Source organism: Macaca fascicularis, chromosome 7 (assembly GCF_037993035.2).
Source record: "Macaca fascicularis isolate 582-1 chromosome 7, T2T-MFA8v1.1".
NCBI lineage: Eukaryota > Metazoa > Chordata > Mammalia > Primates > Cercopithecidae > Macaca > Macaca fascicularis.
In genome coordinates, this window is record NC_088381.1 from 158,315,655 (window position 1) to 158,343,637 (window position 27,983).

The 27,983-nt window shown below is 45.6% G+C and overlaps 1 protein-coding gene and 1 long non-coding RNA gene across 4 annotated transcripts in view; one reads left to right on the top strand and one right to left on the bottom strand.

Moving 5' to 3' along the window:
* Positions 1-275, bottom strand: part of NRDE2 (NRDE-2, necessary for RNA interference, domain containing) — a 50,601-nt gene extending 50,326 nt beyond the window's left edge. For both annotated transcript variants that reach the window (XM_005562012.4, XM_073998059.1), the window contains exon 1: positions 1-275. In XM_005562012.4, the coding sequence (XP_005562069.3) occupies positions 1-64 (64 nt within the window). In that variant the 5' untranslated portion in view covers positions 65-275.
* On the top strand, positions 71-25,114 carry LOC135972037 (uncharacterized). 2 transcript variants are annotated; one of them, XR_012416055.1, is made up of 3 exons: positions 71-145; positions 5,631-5,747; positions 24,981-25,114. It is a non-coding gene; the product is annotated as an uncharacterized lncRNA (long non-coding RNA). The 2 variants fall into 2 exon arrangements; XR_010588602.2 differs by lacking the exon at positions 24,981-25,114 and adding an exon at positions 18,833-18,968.
* Positions 25,115-27,983: the final 2,869 nt, after the last annotated feature.

Below are 27,983 nucleotides of genomic sequence, written 5' to 3' on the forward strand. Positions count from 1 at the left end.
CTTTCCTGGAGCTCCCGCTATCGGGAGCCTCACTAATTCCCGCAAAGGCCGGGAACAGCGCCATGACCACAGGCCGTACCGCAGTTCCTCTCTATAGAGATGGCGTCGGCGAGCGAGCGTCGGTCTGAGGACCCCGGCCGTCGCGGTACACTCTGGGAAATGTGGTTTTCGCAGCGCTCGCTGGGGCTTGACCCTGAAGCGGGAGGGGCGGGGCCCAGAGGGGAGGGTGGCCAAGGGACGGGGGCGCGGCGGGGCAGGGCGAGGCAGGGCAAATCAGGGCAGGGCGGGGCCAAGGGGGGCGGGGCGAGAAGTGACGAGTTTCTAGTGGTTGGGACCCTGTGAGAACCGGAACTGCGAAAACCGGGGGAGGGACTTGTTCACGGCGGAAAGGAACTAAGGAAATTGGGATTCCAATTCGACCCCTAAATTCACACTATCCTTGCTAACTGGGTCAACTTAAACGCTCTAAGCATCTGTTTCCTTATCTGCAAAATGTTGAGAAGATTAAATGAACATATTTATAAAGGGCCTAGCATTGAGTCCGGCCCATGAAAAGCACTTAATATGTGTTAGTTATTATGTGAATTACGATTGCAAGTTCGGCTCAAAGTCATGTGAGATATCCAAACTTCAATCAGGTTATCATATTAAATACCCCACAACAAGGAAAAATGGAAAGTCCCATCAAGTTCAAGGGTCTTTGATAATTATAAAATACCTGTCTATGAAGCATTCTTGACCCTGGTTCCCCCCACCGAAAATCTAATCACACCTGCTACCAGAAATATAGAGAATAAAGGAACAACTTAGAAGACTTTGTACCACCAAGAAACAATTAGCCAAATTTAGAATGTGGGAAATTACAGAAAACAACGGTGCTTCCTTCACATATCAACGGCTTTAAGAGCGCAGGAGATTGTTAATAGATACGAAGATCTTACACACACATCAAGCAAATGCAATGTATCTTTGGCCTCACCTCATTATGATTCTGATTGGACAAACTGTAAAAAGACCTTTTTAAGGCCGGGCGCGGTGGCTCAAGCCTGTAATCCCAGCACTTTGGGAGGCCGAGGCGGGCGGATCACGAGGTCAGGAGATCGAGACCATCCTGGCTAACACGGTGAAACCCCGTCTCTACTAAAAATACAAAAAGAAATTAGCCGGGCGTGGTGGCGGGCGCCTGTAGTCCCAGCTACTCCGGAGGCTGAGGCAGGAGAATGGCGTGAACCCGGGAGGCGGAGCTTGCAGTGAGCCGAGATGGCGCCACTGCGCTCCAGTCTGGGCGACAGAGCGAGACTCCGTCTCAAAAAAAAAAAAAAAAAAAAAAAAAAGACCTTTTTAAGATAGATGGAGAAATAAGAAGGTACGCAGAGTACAAGCAATTCGTAAGTAATTCTTGTGAATTCTGTTAGAATTACTAAGGTACTGATATCACTGAGGTGACCTTTATGTATTTATTTTGAGACAAGGTCTCCCTCTGTCACCCAGGCTGGAGTGCAGTGGTGCGATCTCTGTTCATTACAGCCTCAAACTCCTTGATTCAAGCAATCCCCTCACCTCAGCCTCCCAAGTGGCTGGGACCACAGGCTACACCACCATGTCTGGCAAATTTTTTTTTTTTTTTTTTTCAGGTAGAGGCAGGGTTTCACCATGTTGCCCAGGCTGGTCTCGAACTCCTGGGCTCAAGCGATCTGCCCCCCTCAGCCTCCCAAAGTGTTGGGTGCCTGTGCCTGAGCCACCGCACCCAGCCTGAGATGACTTTTTAAAGTTCTTATATATTAGAGATATATACTGAAGTATTTGCAAGAGAAAATAGGTAGGTAAATGAAGATATATTTATTAGGATCCCAGGGAGTTAAAGATCTGTATTAGATAGGAAATACATTAGAAACCAGAGATGCAAATGTAATAATCTAATCAAGGAATGGATAGACTCTAACGAAGGCTGCAGACCTGCATAAGAATTAGGTTCTATGAGTCCAAAATAGACACCCTTAAAGCTTTGAAGTCCCTGGCAGAGTACTTACAAAAAGGAGCTTAGTATGACAATAGGGGCAGTAATTCCTGCATGTCTTCAACTTTAAATCTCAGGTTCTACCAAAATCTTTGACTCTAAGTTACCTCAATTAATTGGGGCAGCATTTGTCTCTCTCAGCAGATCACTTCAGGTAACTGGGATGGAAATAGTCTATTCCAATGCCTCCTATCTTTCCACCCCAGAAAAGTAAGAATTAATATGGAAGTTTTAAGAAATTAAAACCAAAATAATGTTTCTGTAATACGAAGGAATCTGGGTATTTAGGTATATTGTGTACTTACAAATGTATAAGAGAATGTTGCTCAGGAGACCCTTCTCACAAGAACAACTTAGGCCGGGCGTGGTGGCTCAAGCCTGTAATCCCAGCACTTTGGGAGGCCGAGACGGGTGGATCACGAGGTCAGGAGATCGAGACCATCCTGGCTAACATGGTGAAACCCCGTCTCTACTAAAAAGATACAGAAAACTAGCCGGGTGAGGTGGCGGGCGCCTGTAGTCCCAGCTACTCGGGAGGCTGAGGCAGGAGAATGGCGTAAACCCGGGAGGCGGAGCTTGCAGTGAGCTGAGATCCGGCCACTGGACTCCAGCCTGGGTGACAGAGCGAGACTCCGTCTCAAAAAAAAAAAAAAAGTAAAGCAGGCAGCTAGTCTGTCCAGAAAAAAAAAACAAACGAGAGGCTGGGTGCAGTGGCTCATGCCTGTAATGCCAACACTTTGGGAGGCCAAGGTGGGAGGATAAAGTGTTTGAGACCAGCCTGGGCAACAAAGTGAGATACCGTTTCTACAGAAAAATTTAAAAATTAGCCAGGCATGGTGGTGCATACCTGTGGTCCCAGCTACTCGGGAGGCTGAGGCAGGAGAATTTCTTGAGCCCAGGAGATCAAGGCTGCAGTGAGCCATGATCGCACCACTGCACTCCAGCCTGGACAACAAATCGAGACCCTGTCTCAAAAAAAAGAAAAGGTAAAAAAAAAGGAACGGAAAAGAGGTGGGTATGAGTGAGAGCTAAAAACTATAGAAAACAGCCTTTAGGTCATTCCAGAAGACATGATATGAACAAAAGAATCGGCAAGAGGCAGCTAGATACAAAATAGGTAGATAGTCAGTACTTGTTTGTTGGCAAAATACTGCATATATAATTCCCACTCACTTTTGGAAAAGGATATTATAGAAAAGGAATAGGGGGCCAGCCATGGTGTCTCATGCCTATAATCCTAGCACTTTGGGAGGCTGAGGCAGTTGGATTGCTTGAGCCAAGAAGTTCGAGACCAGCATGGGCAATATAGTGAAACCCCATCTCTATCATTTTTTAAATAAAACTAAAAAAAGAAAAAGGAATAGGTAGTGAACATGTTTTGTTTAGTTTAGTTTAGTTGGCAGGCTCCTTTCTGAATCCACAAGAAGTCTTGTCGGTACAATGTGGTCTGGCTGTCCCAGCCCCATCTGACGGGTTAGGATAAGTGCGTGACCTAGCTCAGTCATGTCCTTAGTTGATAGGTGCTCAACCCAGCTCTGACCCAAGCCAGGCCAAGCAAAGTTCTTTTCCATGAATTTTGAAACTAGAACTGAAAAGGAAAAAGTTATCTCTCTTTGTGTGTAGACTGCAAGATATAATAGTCCAGGAGTAGAGATGCAGAGTAAACTGCCTGTGGAGAGAAGATAAAACCAGGAGTGAGCTGGACAGGACGGGCCCAGGGTTTTGGAACTCAAATTCTAATTCTCCCTGGAGCTCAGCCTCATTCCTAGGCTTGGGTTCTAGGAAACAGCCCAATATCCTTATAATACATTTCACATTTCAGTAAACAAATTCTGTCACTTGCTACCAAGAGTCCTAAATGATACAGAATGAACGAGTGAATGAATAAATGATACCATTTCCACACTCAAAGTCACAATCTCAGAACCTGAGGATACTCCAATTGTTGATAGTTTGAATGACAAATGACACTTTTAAAATGGTCTACTCAGAACATGTATAAACAAACTCCATTCATCTGAAGAGGGAAAGAATCCTCACTCACTGATCAAGAAAACCGGAGAAACAGGTCTATCAACTCCATCAATCTTAAGGAATTTTCTGGTAGTTCCTATGAAGTCAAATGAAAGAAAATGTGCCCTTTGGAAATCAGAAATATCAGCAAGGAAATCAAACAGCCTGAGCCACTTCACTGGTGTGATCTTTTTTCTGTTTTATTTTATTTTGTTTTGTTTTGGGGTTATGGGGGTCTCAGGTTGGAAATGTCTCAATATGTGGACACAATCCCAAGTAACAGATCTTCAGTCATAGTTAACCAGCCTATTTATGCCTAACTCACAATTCACGCACTCCAGAACCTGCTAAAATATGTAAAGTTATGCAGAAAATAGAGAAGAGGGACACCAATAACACTTAATAACTATACTGTAGTCTAGAATAATCATTAAGAGAACCCTGCTTGGGTTTACTGTCCTAAATGGAGGCTGGGGTACATTTTTAAGAGCCTTGGATAAGAGTGACTTTAACCAGAGTTTTATTTATTTTTTTTATTTTTTATTTTTTATTTTTTTTTGAGACACAGTTTTGCTCTTGTTGCCCAGGCTGGAGTGCAATGGCACAACCTCAGCTCACTGCAGCCTCCACCTCCCATGTTCAAGCGATTCTCCTGCCTCAGCCTTCCCAAGTAGCTGGGATTACAGGCATGCGCCACCAATCCTGGCTAATTTTGTATTTTTAGTAGAGATGGGGTTTCTCCATGTAGGTAGGCTGGTCTCAAACTCCCGACCTCAGGTGATCTGCCCACCTCGGCCTCCCAAAGTGCTGGGATTACAGGCATGAGCCACCGCGCCTGGCCCTAACCAGAGTTTTAAAAGATTAAATCAATCTTCTTGGGTAGCTCACTCTTAAACTAGCACTTCTTCCCAAGATGCTCTGAAACAATTTTCAGCTTTGGTTGTGATTATAGCTCTTCCAGAAAGTGATAGGTTTTGTGTTATGTTGATAGGGAAAGAGATCAACGAAACAACACAAACCTCTTTTTTAAAAACTAATTTACAAATAGGCAAATAGTTAAATCACCACTGTTCAGGCTGCCTTTCTTTGACTAGAAAAATGACATTTTAAGAACTGGCTTGGTCCCAGTCTTCATTTAAAATTTCCTTAATCTTGTTGATGTTTGTCTCTCTGGCAATTCTCCTGGCTTGTGGGTGCCCATTTTTAAAGTGTGGTCAGAGGTGTTGGCTGGTTCCTATCTTCCCCCTTGTATTAACATCTGCACCTCTCTTCATTGCCTCCTCTCATTGCCAAAGAGAGTGAAAGTGTGAATTTTTTCACCTGTAAATTTCCAGTTACAGGGGAAAGTATCCATATTAAATTTGTTTTCACCTTTTGCCTATTTATTTAGGAATACAGAGAGGAACTATTCTCTCCTACCATTTTAAGCATGATGCAAGAAAAGTTTTCAACACAGAAAAGTATAAAAAAGATGGGAATGATCACCCATGTTTCCATTACCCAAAATAAAGACAAATATTATTTTGGAGTTTGTTTTGTTTTATATTTTATTTTATTTTACATTTTTAATTATTCAGACAAGTCTCCTTCTGTCCCCCAGGCTGGAAAGCAATGGTGAGATCACAGCTCACTGCAGCCTCAGCCTCCTAGGCTCAAGGGATCTTCCTGTCTCAGCCTCCCGTGTAGCTGGGACGACAGGCGCACATCATCATATCAGGTAATTTTTAAATTTTTTGTAGAGATGGGGTCTCATTTTGTTGCCCAGGCTTTGTTTTGTTTTCTTAGAGATGGAGTCTTGCTCTGTTGCCCAAGCTGGAGTGCCATGGTACGATCATAGTGCATTGCAGCCTCAAATCCATGGGTTCAAGCAATCCTCCTGCTTCAGCCTCCTGAGTAGCTGGGATTACAGGTCTTTCTTTCTTTTACGTTTTTCCTGTATCTTAGATCATGGATAATTTTTTTCATCATAGTTGTGATTGCTCTTTCTCTTAATGTTATACAAAAGCATTTCTGTTTTATTACAAACCTCATAAACATGTATTATTAGATTGGTACAAAAGTAAGTGCGGTTTTCGTGTGGTTTTTGCCATTCCTTTCAATGAGGAATAGCATTGAAAGGATGCATAATATTTCATTCAATGGATGGAATTACAATATACTTAATGACTCCCTGTAGCTAGGTATTTAGCAAACCTCACCTCTTATGTCATCTCATCAGTGTTATCTATGAGTTCTCCAAACTGTGAACTGGCTGGTCAGGATTGTCAACCATAGGATTTTATTTTATTTTATTTTATTTTTTGAGACAGAGTCTTGCTCTGTCACCCAGGCTGGAGTGCAGTGGCCGGATCTCAGCTCACTGCCACCTCCGCTTTCCGGGTTTAAGTGATACTCCTCCCTCAGTCTCCCAAATAGCTGGGATTACAGAAACCCACCACCATGCCCAGCTAATTTTTGTATTTTTAGTAGAGAGGAGGTTTCACCATGTTGGCCATGCTGGTCTCAAACTCCTGACCTCAAGGGATCCACCCACCTCTGCCTCTCAAAGTGCTGGCATTACAGGTGTGAGCTACTGTGCCCTGCCAACCATAGGATTTTAAGTTGTAGCTTGTCCACCAGCAGCCAAGACATTGTTGATGACGAACAGCCATTTCACTGGAGCATGAGGAATGAGGTGTGAAAAAAGCAATCAAGAGGGGCACAATGACACTTTCTAAAAAGATAAATATGTCTGGGTGCAGTGGCTCACGCCTGTAATCCCAGCACTTTGGGAGGCCAAGGTGGGAGGATTACCTGAGGTCAGGAGTTCGAGACCAGCCTGACCGACCTGGTGAAATCCCGTCTCTACTAATAATACAAAAATTAGCCAGGTGTGGTGGTGGGCGCCTGTAATCCCAGCTACTCAGGAGGCTGAGGCAGGAGAATCGTTTGAACCCGGAAGGCAAAAGTTGCAGCGAGCTGAGATTGCACCATTGCACTCCACCCTGAGCAAGAAGAGTGAAACTCCATCTCAAAAAAAAAAAAAAAAAAAAAAGCAGACAAATACAACTTCAGATAATAAAGGCAAGGTTCTACTCAAAGCATATTCAGCAAAGGCCATACGCTATGTGTCAAAGGTACATACGGACATCTCAACAAACAAGTCTGCCTGAAGAGTTAAGTGCAAAGATGATCTATAAATGAACAAAGGATTACTACCAGCACCGCGGAGGTGGAGATTAACTCTGCCCCTTTGGATGAATCCAAGGAAGTGGAGCTACTTACCCGGCTCTTACAAATGAGAAGTAGTCCCTGGGACAGATGAAGGAGAAAACAAACATAGGCCGAGAAAGCAGCATGCACAGAAGTCCCAGGTTATAAAACAGCAAGGTGTGTTCAAAGATCCTCAAGGGTTCTCTGGCCGCAATGTGATAGGAGAGGCTGGGGGCCTGCAAAGACTGTCTGGGATCCGGACATGAAGAACTCTGATGTCATAGGTGGTTTAATAATTTGTCCCTAGTTCGGCTGGGCACGGTGGCTCACGCCTGTAATCCCAGCACTTTGGGAGGCCGAGGCGGGGGAATCACGAGGTCAGGAGATCAAGACCATCCTGGCTAACATGGTGAAACCCCACCTCTGCTAAAAATACAAAAAATTAGCCGGGCGTGGTAGTGCACGCCTGTAATCCCAGCTACTCAGGAGACTGAGGGAAGAGAATGGCTTGAACCTGGGAGGCGGAGGTTACAGTGAGCCGAGATCATGCCACTGCACTCCAGCCTGGGTGACAGAGCAAGATTCTGTCTCAAGATAATAATAATAATAATAATAGTAATAATAATAATAATGGTTCTTCCCGGGTGTTAAACTCTAAATCTTTGGAGTTTCCCCAGTGATAGGATAGGAGTGTCTTTGTTATTCATGGTGGCCTACACCTGAGTTTATGCTAACAAGATAATTCAGATGGCGGATGCCTAGAAAGACCAACTCTGTGATTAGAGAGGAGGGGTTTCTAGCCAGCCCGACCTCTAGGGAGTAAAGGTAGCTAGAGGCTGAATTTGATCATATTGAATAACGTGCCAGTAATTCAGTCAGTCCATCATTCCTATGTCATGAAACCCCAATAAAACTCTAGACACAGGCTGAGCAAGCTTCCTGGTCGGTAAACACAACAGCATGCATCCTGATTCTCAGAGGGCACAGAAATTCCATATTCAGGACCCTCTCAGAACTGTCATTGGCTGGTCCTGATTGGTATCTTTTTTTTTTTTTTTTTTAGGCAGTCTTGCTGTATTGCCCAGGATGGAGTGCAGTGGTACAATCTCTGCTCGCTGCAACCTCTGCCTCCCAGGCTCAAGGGATTCTTGTGCCTCAGCCTCAAGTAGCTGGGATTACAAGTATGCGCAACTATGCCCGGCTATTGTCTGTATTTTTAGTAGAGATGGGGTTTCGCCGTGTTGGTCTCCGACTCCTGGCCTCAAGTGATCCACCCACCTTGGCCTCCCAAAGTGATAGGATTACAGGCATGAGCCACCGTGCCTGGCTTGTATCCTTTATAATAAAACTATAATAGCAAATATAGCACTCTCCTGAGTTCTACAAGTCATTCTAGGGAATTATTGAACCCGAGGGTGCCATGGAAACTCCCAAATTTGTTGCCACTTGAGCCACTGGGTGCCACTGGCTCACACTTGTAATCTCAGCACTTTGGGAGGCTGAGGCGGGAGGATCTCTTGAGCTCAGGAGAGTTTAAGACCAGCCTGAGAAACATGGTGAAACCCCATCTCTACAAAAAATACCAAAAATTAGCCACGTGTCATGGCACATGCCTGTAGTCCCAGCTACTTGGGAGGGTGAGATGAGGATCAGGAAGAGCCCAGGAGGTCAAGGCTGCAGTGAGCTGAGATTGTGCCAGTGCACTCCAGCCTGGGTGACAGAGCAAGACCCTGCCAAAAAAAAAAGAAAGAAAGAAAAGAAAAGAGAGAGAAAGAAAGAAAAGAAAGAAGGAAGCAAGGAAAAGAAAGAGAGAAAGAAAGAAAAAGAAAGAAGGAAGGAAGGAAGGAAGGAAGGAAGGAAGGAAGGAAGGAAGGAAGGAAGGAAGGAGAGGTTGGGTGCGGTGGCTCACGCGCAATCCCAGCACTTTGGGAGGCCGAGGTGGAAGGACCACCTGCGGTCCGGAGTTCGAGACCAGCCTGACCAACATGGAGAAACCTGGTCTCTACTAAAAATACAAAATTAGTCAGGCGTGGTGGCACATGCCTGTAATCCCAGCTACTCGGCAGGCTGAGGCAGGAGAATCGCTTGAACTCGGGAGGCGGAGGTTGCAGTGAGCCAAGACTGTGCCATTACACTCCAGCCTGGGTAACAAGAGTGAAACTCTGTCTCAAAAAAAAAAAAAAAAAAAAAGACAGAAAGAAGAAAAAAAGAAAGAGTGGGTGGCCTGGGGACCTCTGGAACTTGTAGCTGGCATCTGAAGTCAGGGTGGTCTAGTTGGGAACTATGCCCTTGAATCTGTGGAGTCTGTGCTTACTCTGGGTGCCTCACATAAGAATGGCACTGTCGACTGGGCTCAGTGGCTCACGCCTGTAATCCCATCACTTTGGGAAACTGAGGTGGGTGGATCCCTTGAGATCAGGAGTTTGGACCAGCCTGGCCAACATGTTGAAACCCTGTCTCTACTAAAAATACAAAAATTAGCCAGGCATGGTGGCACATCTGTAATTCCAGCTACTAGTGAGGCTGAGGCAGGAGAATCACTTGAGCCCAGGAGGTGGAGGTGGCAGTGAGCCAAGATCAGGCTACTGCACTCCAGCCTGGGCAACAGATTGAGACTCTGTCTCAAAAAAAAAAAAAAAAAACAGGAATTGCGTTGCAGTATTTCATAATGCATACATCTTATTTTGAAAAGTTTTAAGTAAGGAAATACCAAATACTTGTGTCAGAAAAACCAGTCTGCGACAGTATAAAGAATGGATAGACAGGGTAGAATATGAAGGAGGGTGTGTTGCAGATGGCTAGGAATCGGGATGATCAATAAACCAGGCCAGCATACAGTGATCAGGAGTGAGACTGTTCTTTTTGAGTTAACTTTTAGGACAACAGTGTGTTTAAGAGAATGAATTACAAACATATCTGTGAAATATGTGTGCGAAGAGGCAGATGAAAGAGCAGCACCCCCAGGATTTAGTTCTGCATGTGACCAGCCTGGCGTGGAACAGTTGGCAACTTATCACTTTAGATTACTGGTAGGCTAAAGGATTTGTTTTTTGTTTGTTTGTTTTTGTGTTTTGTTTCGTTTTTGAGACAGAGTCTCGTTCTGTCACCGGGCTGGAGTGCAGTGGCGCATCTCAGCTCACTGTAACCTCTGCCTCCCAGGTTCAAGCAATTCCCCTGCCTCAGGCTCCCAAGTAGCTGGGACTACAGGCACGTGCCACCACGCCTGGATTTTTTTTTTTTTTTTTTTTTTTTGTATTTTAGTAGAGACAGGGTTTCATCATGTTGGCCAAGATGGTCTTGATCTTCTGACCCTGTGATCCGCCCTCCTTGGGCCTCTCAAAATGCTGGGATTACAGGCGTGAGCCACCGTGCCAGGCCCAGATTTGGGTCTTTTAAAGATACATTTTCCTTTTGAGTTTTTGGGAAGAATTTAAAAATACAAAATAATAAAACAGGCCAGATGCAGTGGCTCATGCCTATAATCCCAGCACTTTGGGAGGCCAAGGTGGGCAGATCACTTGAGCCCAGGAGTTCAAGACCAGTTTGGGCAATGTGGTGAAACTCTGTCTCTATAAAAAAAATATAGGGCGGGCGCCTGTAGTGCCAGCTACTCAGGAGGCAGAGGCAGGAGAATGGCGTACCCGGGAGGCGGAGCTTGCAGTGAGCTGAGATCCGGCCACTGCACTCCAGCCTGGGTGGCAGAGCGAGACTCCGTCTCAAAAAAAAAAAAAAAAAAAAAAAATTACCCACGCGTGGTGGTGCACCCCTGTGGTCCCAGCTACTTGGGAGGATTGAGCCTGGGAGGTTTGAGGTTGCAGTGAGCCAAGATCACACCACTGCACTCCAGCCTGGGTGACAGAGTAAGACTCTCTTTCGAAAAATGAATTAATAAATAATGATAATAATAATCATAAAACAAATGATTAAGTGCTCTCTCCCACCCCCAATTTAGCACATGCTAAGATTTTCTTCATTTGTTCTATTTGTGCTTATTTGCTTTTTATTTAAATCAATGACTCTCAACATGATGGTGTGGGGAGTGGGGGCGGTGTGGGGGAAGCAATTTTATTTCCCAGGGGACTTTTGGCAAAGGCTGGAGATACTTTGGGTGGTCACAATTTGGGGTGCTGTTGGCATCTAGAGGGGAGAGGCCAGGGATGCTGCCGAACATCCTACAACGCCCAGGACTGCCCCTACCACAAAGAATTACCTGGCCTCAAATGTCAGTAGTGCTGAGACTGAAAAACTCCAATTTAAATAAAATACATAAAATATTATAGATAAAATCGAAGTCCCTTGGTACCCCTCCCCAAACCCGAATGTACTTGCATCCACTATCTCCCCCAAAACAACTGCTATCATGAGTTAGGTCTAAGGACAGAGGGGTTTTGTGTATTCCAGCCAAATGGAATTCTGCAGATAAATCCAGTTTTATAACTAGGGACAAAAAATCACATCAGCACATATTGGTGTTGTACCTGATTGGTTTACTGACTAATTCCATCCCAGGCATGACATCGATTTCCCTTAGTGAAAAATCATCCCTATTTGCTTCTTATTTTGAAGGCGTTTTTGTATTTAAAGAATCAAAATTCAAGTCAGGGCCCTTAAATTCAAAGACCTCAGCAATGAAATGTTGCATGGTGGTGACAGTCATTTAGACGAAGCAACATTCCTAGTGCAGTTCTCCATCCTGCCTCATTAGAGATGCTTATGTCAAGGACAGAACCTCCACAATGCAGCTTGATTGGCTTAAGCAGAAGACAGATCTTTCCGTGTTAGACCGAAAGGTGGCATCGAGGATGGAAATTCGCCCCCTTACTTTTCACTATCCTCAAATGTTTTGCTAACAGATTCATCAGAACTAGTGAGAGCAAAATGTCTTTCAACATCTCTCAAGAGTATCAAGCAGCTGACTGCAACTTTTCACATTCCTTCAGCATATGGGCTGTATAATCTACAGGGGATTCTGCCGAATATGCTGATAATGGTTTCCTCCTTGACCTTCAAGCTAATTATCACCAGGGAATCTTTAATGCTTTAAAAGTACATGTCACTTGGCTGGGCGCAGTGGTTCACGCCTGTAATCCCAGCAGTTTGGGAGGCCAAGGCAGGTGGATCAAGAGGTCAGGAGTTCGAGACCAGCCTGACCAACGTAATGAAACCTCATCTCTACTAAAAATACAAAAATTAGCCGGGTGTGGTGGCGGGCACCTATAGTCCCAGCTACTCAGGAGGCTGAGGCAGGAGGATGGTGTGAACCCGGGAGGTGAAGCTTGCAGTGAGCCAAGTCCGCCACTGCACTCCAGCCTGGGCGACACAGAGAGACCCTGTCTCAAAAAAAAAAAAATACATGTCACTTATTTTGCTCACAGATCAGTGGTTTAATAAATGCCAGCGTATATGTTAAATTTTGTTAACGTTTAATATCTTTTTTTATCAGCCAAAGTGCATTAAAAATTAAAATTAATTCCCACTTTCCCATTTTTATGCTGTCGGGTAATGTTATTTTACATCGTGCTGTAGTGGACGTTCAGTGCTTTGAATTAATGCACTTGGTGATTTATTTACCGCCTTGGGTGTTAGTCATTACTTTTTCAATTACTGTAAAACTTTATGCATCACAGCATGATACTCTGAGAAACCAGATAAACAGTGCTGGGGAGATTTTCTTTTAAATGGGATCCAGTAATAAAGACAAAAGACTACATTAGAATCTCTAATGTGCCAGCCAGAGACATTGGTTTCCATGCTTGTGAGCTTGTGAATCACCTTCCAGAAGTGAACCTTTCCCAACCAGAATGCATGGGAAATCCTGGTCTTCTGCCTTTGAGTCACTGTACAAGTCATAGCAAGCCATCCTTATCCACAGAGCTCAAAAGCAGGAATCTCTAGCATCCAGCGTATTAGCAAGAGGAAGCTGAGATTTTGAGAGGACTGACATTGTGTCATATCATCCTACAAACCTTTAGAAGTGCCATCAGTGATTGCTATGCTATGCACCAAGACCTCAATGTGTCCACGCATTTGATTTCTTTTCCTATATTTGATAAAGCCCTGACAAGATTCCTAGCACTGTCCTGTGCTCTAGGGATTGAGAGCATATAACAGCAAGATGACATGCTCCCGGGGGAGGTTTTAATCTCCTGGAAACCCTGTGTCATTGCCAGGAGGGGCATGCCACTGGAACATGGTCCCTGCTGTAAAACTCACAGGGAGGTGAGGCTGAGGCAAAGAAAGGTTAGAGGAGGCCTCATTGGGCTGCTTCCAGAAGCACTTCTAGAGCAGTGGGGAGCGAGGAGGAGCCGTTGGCAAGGCGACAGAAGCCGCAAATGGGCTCAGTGGGAGTCCAAATTCAGCACCTGCAAGCCCGGCTAGCCTGACTGTGGTAAACACACAGCCACAGGGATTCCAAGTAGTCCCTGGAGCGAAGGTTTCTTCCAGTATGTTCAGCCCACTCTGCCTGGTGGTCCTAGATCTACAGTTATTTAAAATGTGCCGATGAAAAACAAAAGGAAAAAAATGTGCCAATTGAAAGGGAAGTGTTTCAGGACAGGTGCGTTGCCTCATGCCTATAATCCCAGCATTTAGGGAGGCAAAGGTGGGAAAATAGCTTGAGCCCAGGGGTTCAAGATCAGCCTGGGCGACATAGTGAAACCCACTTGTCTTTTTTCTTTTTCTTTTCTTTTTTATTTTTTGAGACAGAGCTTCACTCTTGTTGCCCAGGCTGGAGTGCAGTGGCGTGATCTCAGCTCACTGCAACCTTTGCCTCTCAGGTTCAAGCAATTCTCCTGCCTCAGCCTCCCGAGTAGCTGGGATTACAGGTGCCCACCACCACACCCGGCTAATTTTTGTATTTTTAGTAGAGATGGGGTTTCACCATGTTGGCCAGACTGATCTTGAACTCCTGGCCTCAGCCAGGTGATCCACCCACCTCAGCCTCCCAAAGTGCTGGGATTACAGGCGTGAGCCACCACATCTGGCAATTTTTTTTTTTTTTTTTGAAGGGGAAAAATTTTATTAGGTCCAGAAATCAAAGATGACTTAGGGTAGAATTATGATTACGTGCAGAATTGGGTGGTTAGAAAAGAAATCAATCTATTGAGGTCCAGCCTAAGGTTCTGATAGCCAATGGGTAGACACAATGAGAGTAGTAGTATTCCTAGAAACCAGGATAAATCTCCAACTCGTGTGAGTTTATTTTATTTTATTTATTTTTTTTTTTTTTGAGAGGGAGTCACGCTCTTGTTGCCCAGGCTGGAGTGCAATGGCACGATCTCGGCTCACTGCAACCTCTGCCTCCCAGGTTCAAGCAATTCTCCTGCCTCACCCTCCCAAGTAGCTGGGATTACAGGCACCTGCCACCAAGCCCGGCTAATTTTTGTATTTTTAGTAGAGACGGGGTTTTGCCATGTTGCCCAGGCTGGTCTTGAACTCCTGACCTCAGGTGATCCACCCACCTCGGCCTTCCAAAGTGCTGGGATTACAGGCGTGAGCCACTGTGCCCGGCCTACTTGCATGAGTTTAATGAACCAGGTAGATTATTGTATATCCGCCCTTATCCCATTCTCGGTCAGGTGAATTTTCTTGCTCATGAAGTCCACACTGAAAGCAGCATGCTCAGAAATGGAGGTGAAACCCCCTTCTCTACAAAATATTTAAAAGTCCTAACTACTCAGGAGGCTGAGGTGGGAGGATGGCTTGAGCCTGGAAGTTTGAGGCTTGAGCTCCTTCCCTGAATCCTCCTTGACTTAAACCTGTCCCTTTGATGAGGCCTGTGTAAGATCCTCCAGGAGCTCCTCACTCAGGACAGGTGCCCACCAAGCGGACCCTGTTTCCTCCAGCTGAGCAGAATCAAGGCAGGTTTGGATCATTTGCTTTTTTGGAGCCAAGGAGAAAAATCTTTTGCTTCAAGTCTTATTGTTGTGGACCCAGGAAATCTGAGACAGGTCTCAGTTAATTTAGAAAGTTTATTTTGCCAAGGTTGAGGACGCGCCCGTGACACAGCCTCAGAAAGTCCTGACAACATGTGCCCAAGGTGGTTGGGGCACAGCTTGGCTTTATACATTTTAGGGAGACACGAGATATCAATCAATATATGTAAGAAGTGTGTTGGCTCCGTTTGGAAAGGCAGAACAACGTGAAGCAAAGGCAGGAAGCAGGGAGGGAGCTTCCAGGTCACAGATAGGTGAGAAGCAAATGGCTGCATTCTTCTGAGTTTCTGATTAGCCTTTCCAAAGGAGGCAATCAGATATGCATCTGGCTGGGCGTGGTGGCTCACACTTGTAATCCCAGCACTTTGGGAGGCCGAGGTGGGCAGATCACTCGAAGTCTGGAATTTAAGACCAGCCTGGCCAATATGGTGAAACCCCATCTCTACCAAAAAATAGAAAAATTAGCTGGGCATGGTGGTGCATGCCTGTAATCCCAGCTACTCAGGAGGCTGAGGCAGGAGAATCGCTCAAACCGGGAGGCGGAGGTTGCAGTGAGCTGAGATCGTACCACTGCACTCCAGCCTGGGCGACAGAGCAAGACTCTTCTTAAATAAATAAATAAATAAACAAATGACAGACTTTGGGAAACCAAAGATGCGGGATTCCTTGAGGCCAGGAGTTCGAGGCTGCAGTAAGCTATGACTGTGCCACTGTACTCTAGTCTGGGCAACAGAGTGAGACCCCATCTATAAAATAAATAAATAAAATATAATAATTCCAGTTTTTGCAAGGTCTGGAGAGTGACGGTCTTTTAGGCCTATTATGCCATATCCACCCTAATGGGTCCCAAAGGCTAGGTAGCCCCTGGGAAGTAAAGACTACTTTTGGCCTCTGAAACTGACACAGAAAATTATTTTAGCAAATAAACCTCTCTGCCCAGAAATACCCAAATAATGCATTCTAACGTGTCTGCTTTCAGGTTATCTGAAGAACCCGGATGGAGAGATCAAGTACAAGTTATAGTGAACAGAGGGTGTAGGTTCTGAGAGTCATGACTGGCGTTCATAGCTGGGGTGGATATGGCATGGTCAGTCCCAGCCTGGACCCATGCAGTGTTCTGTGTGGCCTGTCCAGGGACCACCAGACCCTTCGGGAAGGTGGCAACAGCCTGGGAGGGAGACTGAGGGAAGATTCAGAGAGACCTCCCATCTCAGTGTCTGGAATAGGTGTGTCACTTTGCTCCCAGTCAGAACTGATCAATTCCCCAAGTCCAAATGTCGGAGTTATGATTTCTTGTACAAGGTGAATGAGAGCCCCAGATATTTTGGAAACTAACCATATTGTTTTCCCTTACCTCTCTTAGGAAAGCGGTCACCAAAGAGTTCCCATCTGAGTACAGGTTACAGGGTCAAAAGACCCTGATGCCCCAGCTGCCAAGGGGGTGATTTAGGCAGAGAACCTAGAACAGCAAAGAGGCGTGCTATTTCGACTCACATTGCTTCCACGCAGCAAAGAGGTGCTGGGAAAGCGATTTTGAAAAGTTCAGAGATCTTGACGTGTCTGTTCATCTTAAGCTTATTATAACTATAATTTCATTTTATTATTTTATTTTTATTTTTGAGACAGGGTTTCACTCTGCTGCCCAGGCTGGAGTGCAGTGGTGCGATCTCAGCTCACTGCAGCCTCCACCTCACGAGTTCAAGCAATTCTTGTGCCTCAGCCTCCTGAGTAGCTGGGATTACAGGCATGTGCTACTATACCCAGCTAATTTTTGTATTTTTTGTGGAGACAAGTTTTCGCCATGTTGGCCAGGCTGGTCTTGAACTCCTAGGCTCAAGTGATCCGACTCCCAAAGTGCTGGGATTACAGGTGTGAGCCACGGTGTCCAGCCAAGCTTATTATAACTGTAATTTTAAATTATCTTCTTCTATTCTGATCTTGACTCTTACAACTGAATTTGTAAGCTTTATAATGAATATTAGTGGGATAATTTACTTACGAATTCACCTGGTGTCTATTTTTTTTGTATGGTTTTAATCACAGTGATTCCATACTCTTCTATGACTGTTACCTGCACAAGTATTGCCCCTATTATCTATTTTGGGAAATACTTAATTGCTGTCTGCTTCTGTGTTAATTCAGGGAGCTCATTCATTCTCAAAATAGAACCTCTGCGATTTAACCAAATGACTCAGATCTCTGCCCCCTGCCCCCCACATGCTGCGAAAAGCACAGCTCCGGTCACATGTCCTGTTGCATGAAAATAAACTTGTTAAATTCTTTCCCAAACTACTTCCTCTTTCAAGTTTCCCTATTGATTTCCATCAGCTGCCCTGTGCAAATATATCTCTTCCCTTTGGGATCCCAAATTCATTTATTTTTCTCACCCACAGGGACTCATGAACCTCCCCAAATTACTTAATATATGTATGCATATTTTTCTGAAGACTCATCATTTTCATGCTATTCTCAAGGAATCCATGGCTCTCTCCTCCTCCAAAAGGATCAAAATGATCTGCCATTTTAATCCATGCCATCACCACGTAATACTAGTGTAGCAGGATGAGCGGCAGACAAAACTCCTCAGACACCGAGTTAAAGAAAGAAGGGGTTTATTGGGCCAGGGGCATCACCAAGACTCCAGTCTCAAGAGCCGAGCTCCCCGAGTGAGCAATTCCTGTCCCTTTTAAGGGCTCATAACTCTCAGGGGGTGCGCGTGAGAGGATCGTGATCGGTTGTGCAAGCAGGGGGTACGTGACTGGGGGCTGCATGCACCAGTAATTAGATCGGAACAAAACAGGATAGGGATCTTCACAGTGCTTTTCTCTGTCTGTAATCTATAGATAACATAACCAATTAGGTCAGGGGTCGATCTTTAACTACCAGGCCCAGGGTGTGGTGCCAGGCTGTCTCTTTGTGGATTTCACTTCTGCCTTTTAGTTTTTACTTTTTCTTTCTTTGGAGGCAGAAATTGGGCATAAGACAATATGAGGGGTGGTCTCCTCCCTTACTAGTACTACTAAAAGCAGCTGGGCGCGGTGGCTCACACCTTTAATCCCAGCACTTTGGGAAGCTGAGGCGGACGGATCACTTGAGATCAGGGGTTCGAGACCAGCCTGGTCAACATGGTGAAACCCCTTCTCTACTAAAAATACAAAAAAAGGCCGGACTCAGTGGCTCACACCTGTAATCCCAGCACTTTGGGAGGCCCAGGCAGGCAGATACGAGGTCAGGAGATCGAGACCATCCTGGCTAACACAATGAAACCCCGTTTCTACTAAAAATACAAAAAAATTAGCTGAGCATGTAGTCCCAGCTACTCAGGAGGCTGAGGCAGGAGCATGGCGTGGACCCGGGAGGCGGAGCTTGCAGTGAGCCCAGATTGCACCACTGCACTCCAGCCTCAGCGACAGAGCGAGACTCTGTCTCAGGAAAAAAAAAAAAAAAAAAAAAAAAAAAATTAGCTGGACATGGTGATGAGCGCCTGCAATCCCAACTACTCAGGAGGCTGAGGCACGAGAATAGCTTGAATCCAGGAGGCGGAGGTTGCAGTGAGTCTAGATCGTGCCACTGCACTCCAGCCTGAGCAATGGAGCAAAACCTTGTCTCAAAAAACAAAACAAAACAAAACAAAAACCAGCATCCTGACTAGGTCCCTCCCATCTCCTCCTTCCAGCCCATTCGGGACAAGGACGCAACATTATTGCTTCAATCTATGGAAGACAGGGGCTAGCTGCTCTCACTCCTGTCTGTCTGAAAGATCTGCAGGAGTCTACAGCCATACCACCCTGAACACGCCCAGTCTCGTCTCGTCTCGTCTGAAAGGTTTGCAGGAGTCAGGCTAGTCTACTCACCTTGGCGCCACCACTTCACCTCTATTCCTAATTTGTTTGCTGCTTTCTTCCCAAGAACCCCTCCCATACCCACTTCCCCACACCTATCCACACTTCAAGACCCAGTAAAAGATGCTTCACACACCAAGACCGGCCCACAGAGAGTTTGGTTTCAGACGACAGAATAACTGAGTGGGCATGTGGCTCCGGAGTATAAATATTTGGAAATGTTAATATGATATATATCGTAATACATAATAATATTATTATAATAAATGTTAATATATAATAAACATTAGAAAAAAATATCTGCAAAGAGCTTAAACCCTTGTAAAAAGATGAACTCTCCAAGGTAAATAAAAGCAGAAAGCAGTCAAGTGCTTATTCTCAATTTCTACTGCACTTAGGCGCCTAGCCCAGTACTTAGGCGAAACTAGCACTTGACATTTACGGAATAAATGTGGAATGTTATATTGAAAATAAAACACATGGAGGCCAGGCGCGATGGCTCATGCCTGTAATCCCAGCACTTTGGGAGCTGGAGGCAGGTGGATCACCTGAGGTCAGGAGTTCGAGACCAGCCTAGCCAATATGGGGAAACCCCGTCTCTACTAATAATACAGAAATTAGCCGGGTATGGTGGCACATGCCTGTAATCCCAGCTACTCGGGAGGCTGAGGCAGGAGAATCACTTGAATCCGGGAGGCAGAGGTTGTGGTGAGCCGAGATCGTGCCATTGCACTCCAGCCTGGGCGAAACTCCATCTCAAAATAAATAAATAAATAAATAAAAACATATGGAGCTGGGCACACCTGTAGTCTCAGCTACTCAGGAGGCCAAGGTGAGAGGATGGCTTGAGCCCAGGAGTTTAAGTCCAGATTGGGCAACATAGCAAGAACTTGAACCTAAAATAAAAGTTAAAAACTAAAAATAAATGCCTAATTAACTTTTGAGAGGTGCTCAACTTCACTAGCCTTCCTGAAAATTCAAATTTAAATAATACAATACCATGACCTAACCTTCAGAATAGCTAAAATGAAAAGAAAAGAAAATGCCAGGCTGGGCGAGGTGGCTCACACCTGTAATCCCAGCACTTTGGGAGGCCAAGATGAGCGGATCGCCTGAAGTCAGGAGTTCAAAACCTGCCTGACCAACATGGTCTCTGCCAAAAAATACAAAACTGGCTGGGTGAGGTGGTACATTCCTATAGTCCCAGCTACCGGGGAGGCTGAGGTTGGAGAATCACTTGAACCTGGGAGGCAAAGGTTGCAGTGAGCCAAGATCACACGACTGCACTCCAGCCTGGGCAACAGAGCAAAACTCTGTCTCAAAAAAAAAGAAAAAGAAAAAAGAAAAAAAAAGAAAATGCCCAGATTGATAAGGATAGGGAGTAACCTACACTCATGCACTGCAGGTGGGGATGTAAATTGGTACAGCTACTATGGAAAACTGTATGGCAGCACCTACTAAAGCTGAACATATCTATCACCCAGCAATTCCACTCATAAGGATGTACAAACCCCCTTCAAAAAATAGCAAGACCTCATCTCTAAGAAATAAAATAAAACCCCTTCCTATCTAAAGGGGATTGGGAGTTTCACATGGTCAAAATTTGCCAGCAAAATATGCTGAACAAAGTACTTTGTAAAAAGTAGATGAATTATTGCCCTAGTCCTTGCATTCAAAATGGTTATTTACAAAAGCATCGTAGTTGCTAAGCAACTTAAAGCAGTGCACTACATGTCAAATGACATCTTTAATAGGTGTAAATACACACGTTCATAGTCACATTTATCATAGATATGATTACAAAATCAATTTAAAGTGGAGAGAAAGAAAATACACTTTGAATTAATAATTAATAGTCATCTCAGGCATTTGATTAATTATTATTAAAAATGTAACTAACTCCGGGCATAATTATTTAGGAGAGAATTCGGGTCTTCTTAGAACACATTCTAAACTGATATTGTTGGTCTCTAAGGAGTAAATGTGTTCACAGCTAAGTTAGGTGTTCAATATTATGAATCAATATTAATTTTAAACTTGGGCTGAAGAGAGAACAAAAAATGGGCTAGTGCACAGCTACGTAACCATTCTCTCGCCTGTTATGCAGACAACTCCAAGTTACCTAATTTTTTTTTTCTTTCAGACAGAGTCTCACTCTGTTGCCCAGACTGGTGTGCAGTGGCATGATCTTGGCTCACTGAAACCTCTGCCTCCTGGGTTCAAGAGATTCACCTGCCTCAGTCTCCTGAGTAGCTGGGATTACAGGTGTGCACCACCACGCCTGGCTAATTTTTGTATTTTTATTAGAGACGGGGTTTCACCATGTTGGCCAGGCTTGTCTTGAACTCCTAACTTAAAGTGATCCACCCGCCTTGGCCTACCAAAGTGCCGGGATTACGGATGTGAGCCACTGTGCCCAGCCCCAAGTTGCCTAATTAGGTGTCACTGAAATGGAAGACCAAGCAGGAAGCTGGTGGCTCAAAAGATGGGGCTTGTTCTTCATGTCCATGGTGCTCACTAGTAGAAGGTTCAGGCAAGTGCTTATCTTTATTTGAAGAGGATAATGGCTAATATCAAGGCCAGGAAAGTACAGCCACTTGCATAGGTCCCAGCCTCCAGGCACATAGCAATGTTAGACCAGGCCTCACCTGACAATCTATGCCTTCCCCAATCTGCAGCAGTTCTGTGTCTCTAAGTTTCCTTCTGGACTTAAGCCGGCCCCTTTGGGTCTCCACACACAGAGGGCCTGCTAAAAACCTTTCCACTAAGCTTCTAAGAGCTCCAGAAAGAAATCACTGGAGGCCGGGCGCGGTGGCTCATGCCTGTAAGCCCAGCACTCTGGGAGACCAAGGTGGGCAGTCACCTAAGGTCAGGGGTTCGAGACCAGCCTGGCCAACATGGCAAAACCCTGACTCTACTAAAAATACAAAAATTAGCTGTGCATGGTGACACATCCCTATAATCCCAGCTACTTGGGAGACTGAGGCAGGAGAATCGCTTGAACCCAGGAGGCGGAGGTTGCAGTGAGCCGAGATTGTGTCACTGCACTCCAGCCTGGACGACGAGTGAGACTCTATCTTAAAAAAAAAAAAAATCACTGGAGCCTTCCACCAAACCCTCATCCCCAAAGCTGGCTGGCCACTGCATTCCACCAGTGCTCAGACGACACAGCGCAGCTGCGCCCTAAGCCCAGAGGAGAATTTCAAAACAGGAGAGCTCACAACAGCCACTGCTCCTGTGTAAAATGTTACAAGAGATGACAAGGAGGTCTGGAAAATCTGAGATCTGAGCCACAGACCAGGCAGCTGGCTCTTAGCCTGGCTCCTCCCAGTCCGGGGTAGGCTTCGCGGGATCCCAGCCCTTCCAGCTATTGGTGACAGTGGAAACACCAAACAAAAGAGAGCTGGCTTTTCAGGAGGTGCAAGTAGGGTCCTTTAGGATAGTGGTCCCTAATGGTCCCCAACCTTTTGGCACCAGAGACTGGTTTTGTGGAAGACAGTTTGTCCACGGGATGGGGCGGGGAAGGGGGAGGGGAGATTGAAGGGAAGGGATGATTTGGGGATGAAACTGTTCCACTTCATATCAGGCATTGGATTCTCATAAGGAGCCTGCAGCCTAGATCCCTGGCCCGCGCAGTTCCCAAAAGGGTTTGTGCTCCTTGGAGAATCAATGCCGCTACTGATTCAACAGGAGATGGAGCTCAGGCGGTAATGCTCGCCCGCCCGCCGCTCGCTGGCCTGCTGTGTGGCCTCGTTCCTAACAGGGCATGGACGGGTGCTGGTCCACAGCCCAGGGGTTGGGGACCCCTGCTTTAGGAGTTCTGAACACCTACGTGTTTGAGTATTACTGGGAAGATATGATGCCAATATATTGGATTTTTTTCCTTATACAAATTGATCCTCCACCCTTGCCAGACCCTTCCCATTCATTTCCTTTGGAAACAGTCTACCTTATCGCCCCTACACTGTTACCCAGTTGTGTACTCAGGGATCCCAGTTTACTAGACCCCTTTGTCAAGCTCAGGGAACACTGGCAAAGAATGGAAGGAAAGGGCCAGAACTGCAGAGGTTTTATGATGCAGGCAGTGGCCAAGGTCTGGGACGTGAAACTTGCCCGGGGTGCCCATGACTTCAGGAAAATCTTGAAGGTGGCTCGGCAGAGCACTCACCTTCATTCCAGTATAGCTCAGGAGAGCCCTTCTCCTGATGAGCTCTGGGCAGGCCCTGTCCTTCCCTGCTCCCTCACCCTTTTACCCTTCCTCACTGGTGTAGGCAGATGTCCCAATTCATCCGCAACCAAGGCAGGGACAATGGGCTGAGCTGATTCATTTAGGAACAGTAATTCTTCCCAGAGAAGATTCCCCATTCATTTAGACACTGAAGCAATTATTTGCGGGCTGACACTTGTAATTACCTTTTACTGCAGGTAGGTAACTGTTCCAGGCTAATAGGATTACTGGTTTCTGAAGGGCTTTTGGAACAAGCAATTTTCAAATAGTCAGCACAGCATGTTCAATGAACTTTCCACCCAGGGCAAATTCCTTCCTCTGTGGCTCCTCATGACAGGCAAGGTGTGGATTCCTGGATGGGGGGCACTTTGGAACTGCAGGCGCATTTTTCTTCCATGCTCCTTTGTTTATAAATGGGACCTGAGCAAATTATGCTTGGTTATATTTCGTGGGCTTGCATGTAATTATTCTAAAATTTTCAACTGTTCTGGAAGTTGGCATTAAATTATATCAACCAACCAATCTTCTTAGCAATGGCAGGGAAAATCACTTTCCCAGTTATGGTACCTCATGGTTACTCCTCCCTCTATACCACACATTTCTGAGGGGAAGTTAAAAAAAAAAAAATCCAGGCTGAATGTGGTGGCTCACACCTGTAATCCCAGCACTTTGGGAGGCTGAAGCAGGAGGATCACTTGAGCCCAGGAGTTTGAGACCAGCCTGGGCAACATGGTGAAACCCTATCTCAATGAAAGTACAAAAATTAGCCAGACATGGTGGTGTGCACCTGTATCCCAGCTACTCAGGAGGCTGAGGTGAGAAGATTGGCCTGAGCCCTGGAGATCGAGGCTGCAGTGACCTGTGATTGTACCACTGCACTCCAGCCTGGGTGACAGAGTCAGACCTTGTCTAAAAAAAACAAAAACAAAACCAAAAAAACAGGCCTTTTAGTCAAGGTTTTTTGTTTATTTGTTTGTTTTTTTGAGACAGAGTCTCCCTCTGTCACCCAGGCTGGAGTGCAGTGGTGCAATCTCAGCTCACTGCAACCTCCACCTCCCAGGTTCAAGCGATTCTCCTGCCTCAGCCTCCTGAGTAGTTGGGATTACAGGTGTGTGCCACCATGCCTGGCTAATTTTTTTTTTTTTTTTTTTTTAGATGAAGTCTGGTTCTGTCACCCAGGCTGGAGTGCAGTGGTTCAATCTTGGCACACTGCAACCTCCACCTCCCGGGTTCAAGCAATTCTCCTGCCTCAGCCTCCTAAGTAGCTAGGATTACAGGCGTGCACCACCAAGTCCAGTTAATTTTTGTATTTTTAGTAGAGATGGAGTTTCACCATGTTGGCCAGGCTGGCATCGAAATCCTGACCTCAAGTCATCTGCCCACCTTGGCCTCCCAAAGTGCTGGGATTATAGGCATGAGCCACTGCACCCAGCCTGAGTCAAGGTTTCTAACAAGATAATCAACTGTTGTAGACTGTAAATAATGATTTTACAACAAGGTTCTCTATTTGATGAGAAAAAGTCCATTTGAATGCTTGTCAATATTTGATCCTATCAGTTGGTTTGACATTTAGCAGTTTAAAAAGCACATCCACAGTCTGTTGGAAAGACAGTGTTTCTTGCTGAGAAGGCTTCTGAGGTATTTGGTGGTGGTGGTGGTTGTTCTTGCTTACTGAAACATTCCCAGCAACTCCACTGTCCATCTATTAGTTAGACAAACTCTGAGGGGGTCATAACCTTTCTCTTTGTTTGCAGGAACCATCCTGCCACCTGCCCTGAAGAGGCTGCAAAATGGCCAGGAGGAGATTGGGAGAATTTAATCCTTGCACCTCAAGAAGAAACAGTTCTACTTTTAAATAGAAGAGGACAGTGAGTAGCTGAGAATCCAGGGAGCGTGAACCATGTAGACTGCCAATTTGGAGAGTAGTTTTTAGACTTCTAGACATAGTCAATGCCTAGAACTTGTAAAGAAATTCTGTTATCAGTAATATGTACTCTCGATTTGGTTTGTTGGTATGCAAACTCATTCAAGTCTGGGATCTGCAGAGAAGGAATTGTAATCCCACAACAAATGTCATTTGCAGCCCTTAGAAATAAAAAAAATACTCATGTATTGTTAGGAAAATTGAGAGTATGCTACATAGCAATCTCCAAAGCCTGAAAAATGCTTAGCTGAAGATCTGATTTTATTTATTTTTTTGAGATGGGGACTCACACTGTCACCCAGGCTGGAGTGCAGTGGTGCAATTAAAACTCATTACAGCCTCAAACTCCTAGGCTCAAGCAAACCTCCTCAGCCTCTCCGGTAGCTAGCACCACAGGCACATGTCACTGTGCCTGGCTAATATTTTATTTTATTTTTTTTTAGAGATGGAGTCTCACCATGTTGCCCAGGAGGGCCTCAAACTCCTGGGCTCAAGCGATCCTCCCACCTTGGCCTCCCAAAGTGCTGGGATTACAGGTGTGAGCCACCGTGCCCAGACTGAAAACCTGAAAACAGTTTTAAAATTTTCTTTTACTATTTAAAATTATAAAAACCTTTAGTATTACCACAACCTTTGCAAATCATTCTGTTGGGGGCAACTAAAGTCATCCTCAACTGTGAGCCCCCAGCTCTACAGTATCAGGGGAGTAGTTTGCAAATTGAGAGCATGTAAGTAAAAGTACAAGTTTGGAATCAGACAGAATTGGGTTCAAATCACACTCTAACACTTCAAACCTGTGCAGAATCATTATCTACCTCACAAGGGTGGAGACAATGAGATCACACATGTGAAGTACTTAGTACTATGCCTTGTGCATAGTAAATGCTCAAACTGTGATTAACACATTACTTATACTGAAGAGTCATGCTTCCTTTATGACATATGCCATTAACATTTCTGAATGACGCGCACACCATTTGCTAGCCAAGCCTCCTTTATGGCAGATCTAACCTACTGGGATTGAGAAAGTTTCTAAGGTGCCTGTGACACCTATGCCATCATAAAATGTCAGTCCAGGCTTTGGTCCCAAAGGGGCCACTGCACCTGCATCACCAATGCTTGTTTAAAAAACTGGTCTTAGCTGGGTGTGGTGGCTCACGCCTGTAATCCCAACACTTTGGGAAGCCAAGGCGGGAGGATCACTTGAACCTAGGAGTTCGAGACCAGCCTGGGCAACATGGCAGAACCCCGTCTCTACTAAGAATACAAAAAATTAGCCGGGCACAGTGGCAGGCGCCTGTAATCTCAGCTACTCGGGAGGCTGAGGCAGGAGAATTGCTTGAACCTGGGAGGCAGAGGCTGCAGTGAGCTGAGATCACACCACTGCATCCCAGCCTGGATAAAAAAGCGAGACTCCATTAAAAAAAAAAAAAAGAAGAAGAAGAAAAAAAAGCTGGTCTTGGCTGGGCGTGGTGACTCATGCTTATAATCCCAGCACTTGGGAAAGCAAAGATGGGAGGATTAATTGAGCCTGGGAGGTTGAGGCTGCAGTGAGCCGTGATTGTGCCACTGCACTCCAGCCTGGGTGACAGAGCAAGACACTGTCTCAAAAAAATTAAATTAAATTAAAAAGCTGGTTTCTGCCTGGTGCCATGGCCCATGCCTGTAATCCCACTCTTTGGGAGGCTGAGGTGGGAGGATCACTTGAGATCAGGAGTTTGAAACAAGTCTGGCCAACATGGTGAAGCCCCATCTCTACTAAAAATACAAAAATTAGCCGGGCATGATGGCAGGTGGCTGTAATCCCAGCTACTCTGGAGGTTGAGCCAGGAGAATCACTTGAACCTGGGAGGCAGAGGCTGCAGTGAACCGAGATCGTGCCACTGCGCTCCAGCCTGGGCAACAGAGTGAGACTCCATCAAAAAAAAAAAAAAAAAAAAGCTGGACGGGCGAGGCTGTGCTGCAGTAACAGACACACACTAAAAACGCAGCAGTTTAACACTGAAAAGTTTGTCTGTCCCTCATGTAAAATCCACTTTGGGTTTGAGAATCCTGCAGGGAACCTGTCAAGCAGGGGTTTGGAGCACGCTATTTCTTCTTCGTGGCTCCACCACCTGGAGACAAGTTCCCTTACTGCTGCTCTGGTGGAGAAGAAGAGAGTGGAAGCCCCTTCCACGTTTACTCACAAGCTGGTGGCTGGAACTTGTTCCAGGAGCCCGCTCAGTGCCAGGGGCTGAGTAGGAGTGAGGGGTTGGGAGCGGGGAGGCTGGGATATCTGATGAGCGTTGAATGTCTCTGCCTCATCTACTGAATCAGAATCTCTCAGGGGTGGGATCCAGGACTCTATTTTCAAACTTCCCAGCTGATTATAATGTAAAGTTAGTCATTACAGTTGCTGTGATTAACTATTACTGGGACTTTTCCTTTATGGGATGAATAATTTGAAATAGTGGAAATGAAAGAACAGTTCTAGGCTGGGCCCGGTGGCTCATGTCTGTAATCCCTGCACTTTGGGAGGCCAAGACAGGCAGATCACTTCAGGTCTGGAGTTCAAGACCAGCCTGGTCAACATGGGGAAACCCCGTCTCTACTAAAAATACAAAATTTAGCCGGGCACAGTGGCGGGCGCCTGTAATCCCAGCTACTCGGGAGGCTGAGGCAGGAGAATTGCTTGAACCCAGGAGGCAGAGGTTGCAGTGAGCCAAGATCATGCCACAGCACTCCAGCCTGGACGACCGAATGAGACTCCATCTCAAAAAAATAAAAAATAAAAAATAAGGCTGGGTGCAGTGGCTCAAGCCTGTAATCCCAGCACTTTGGGAGGCCGAGACGG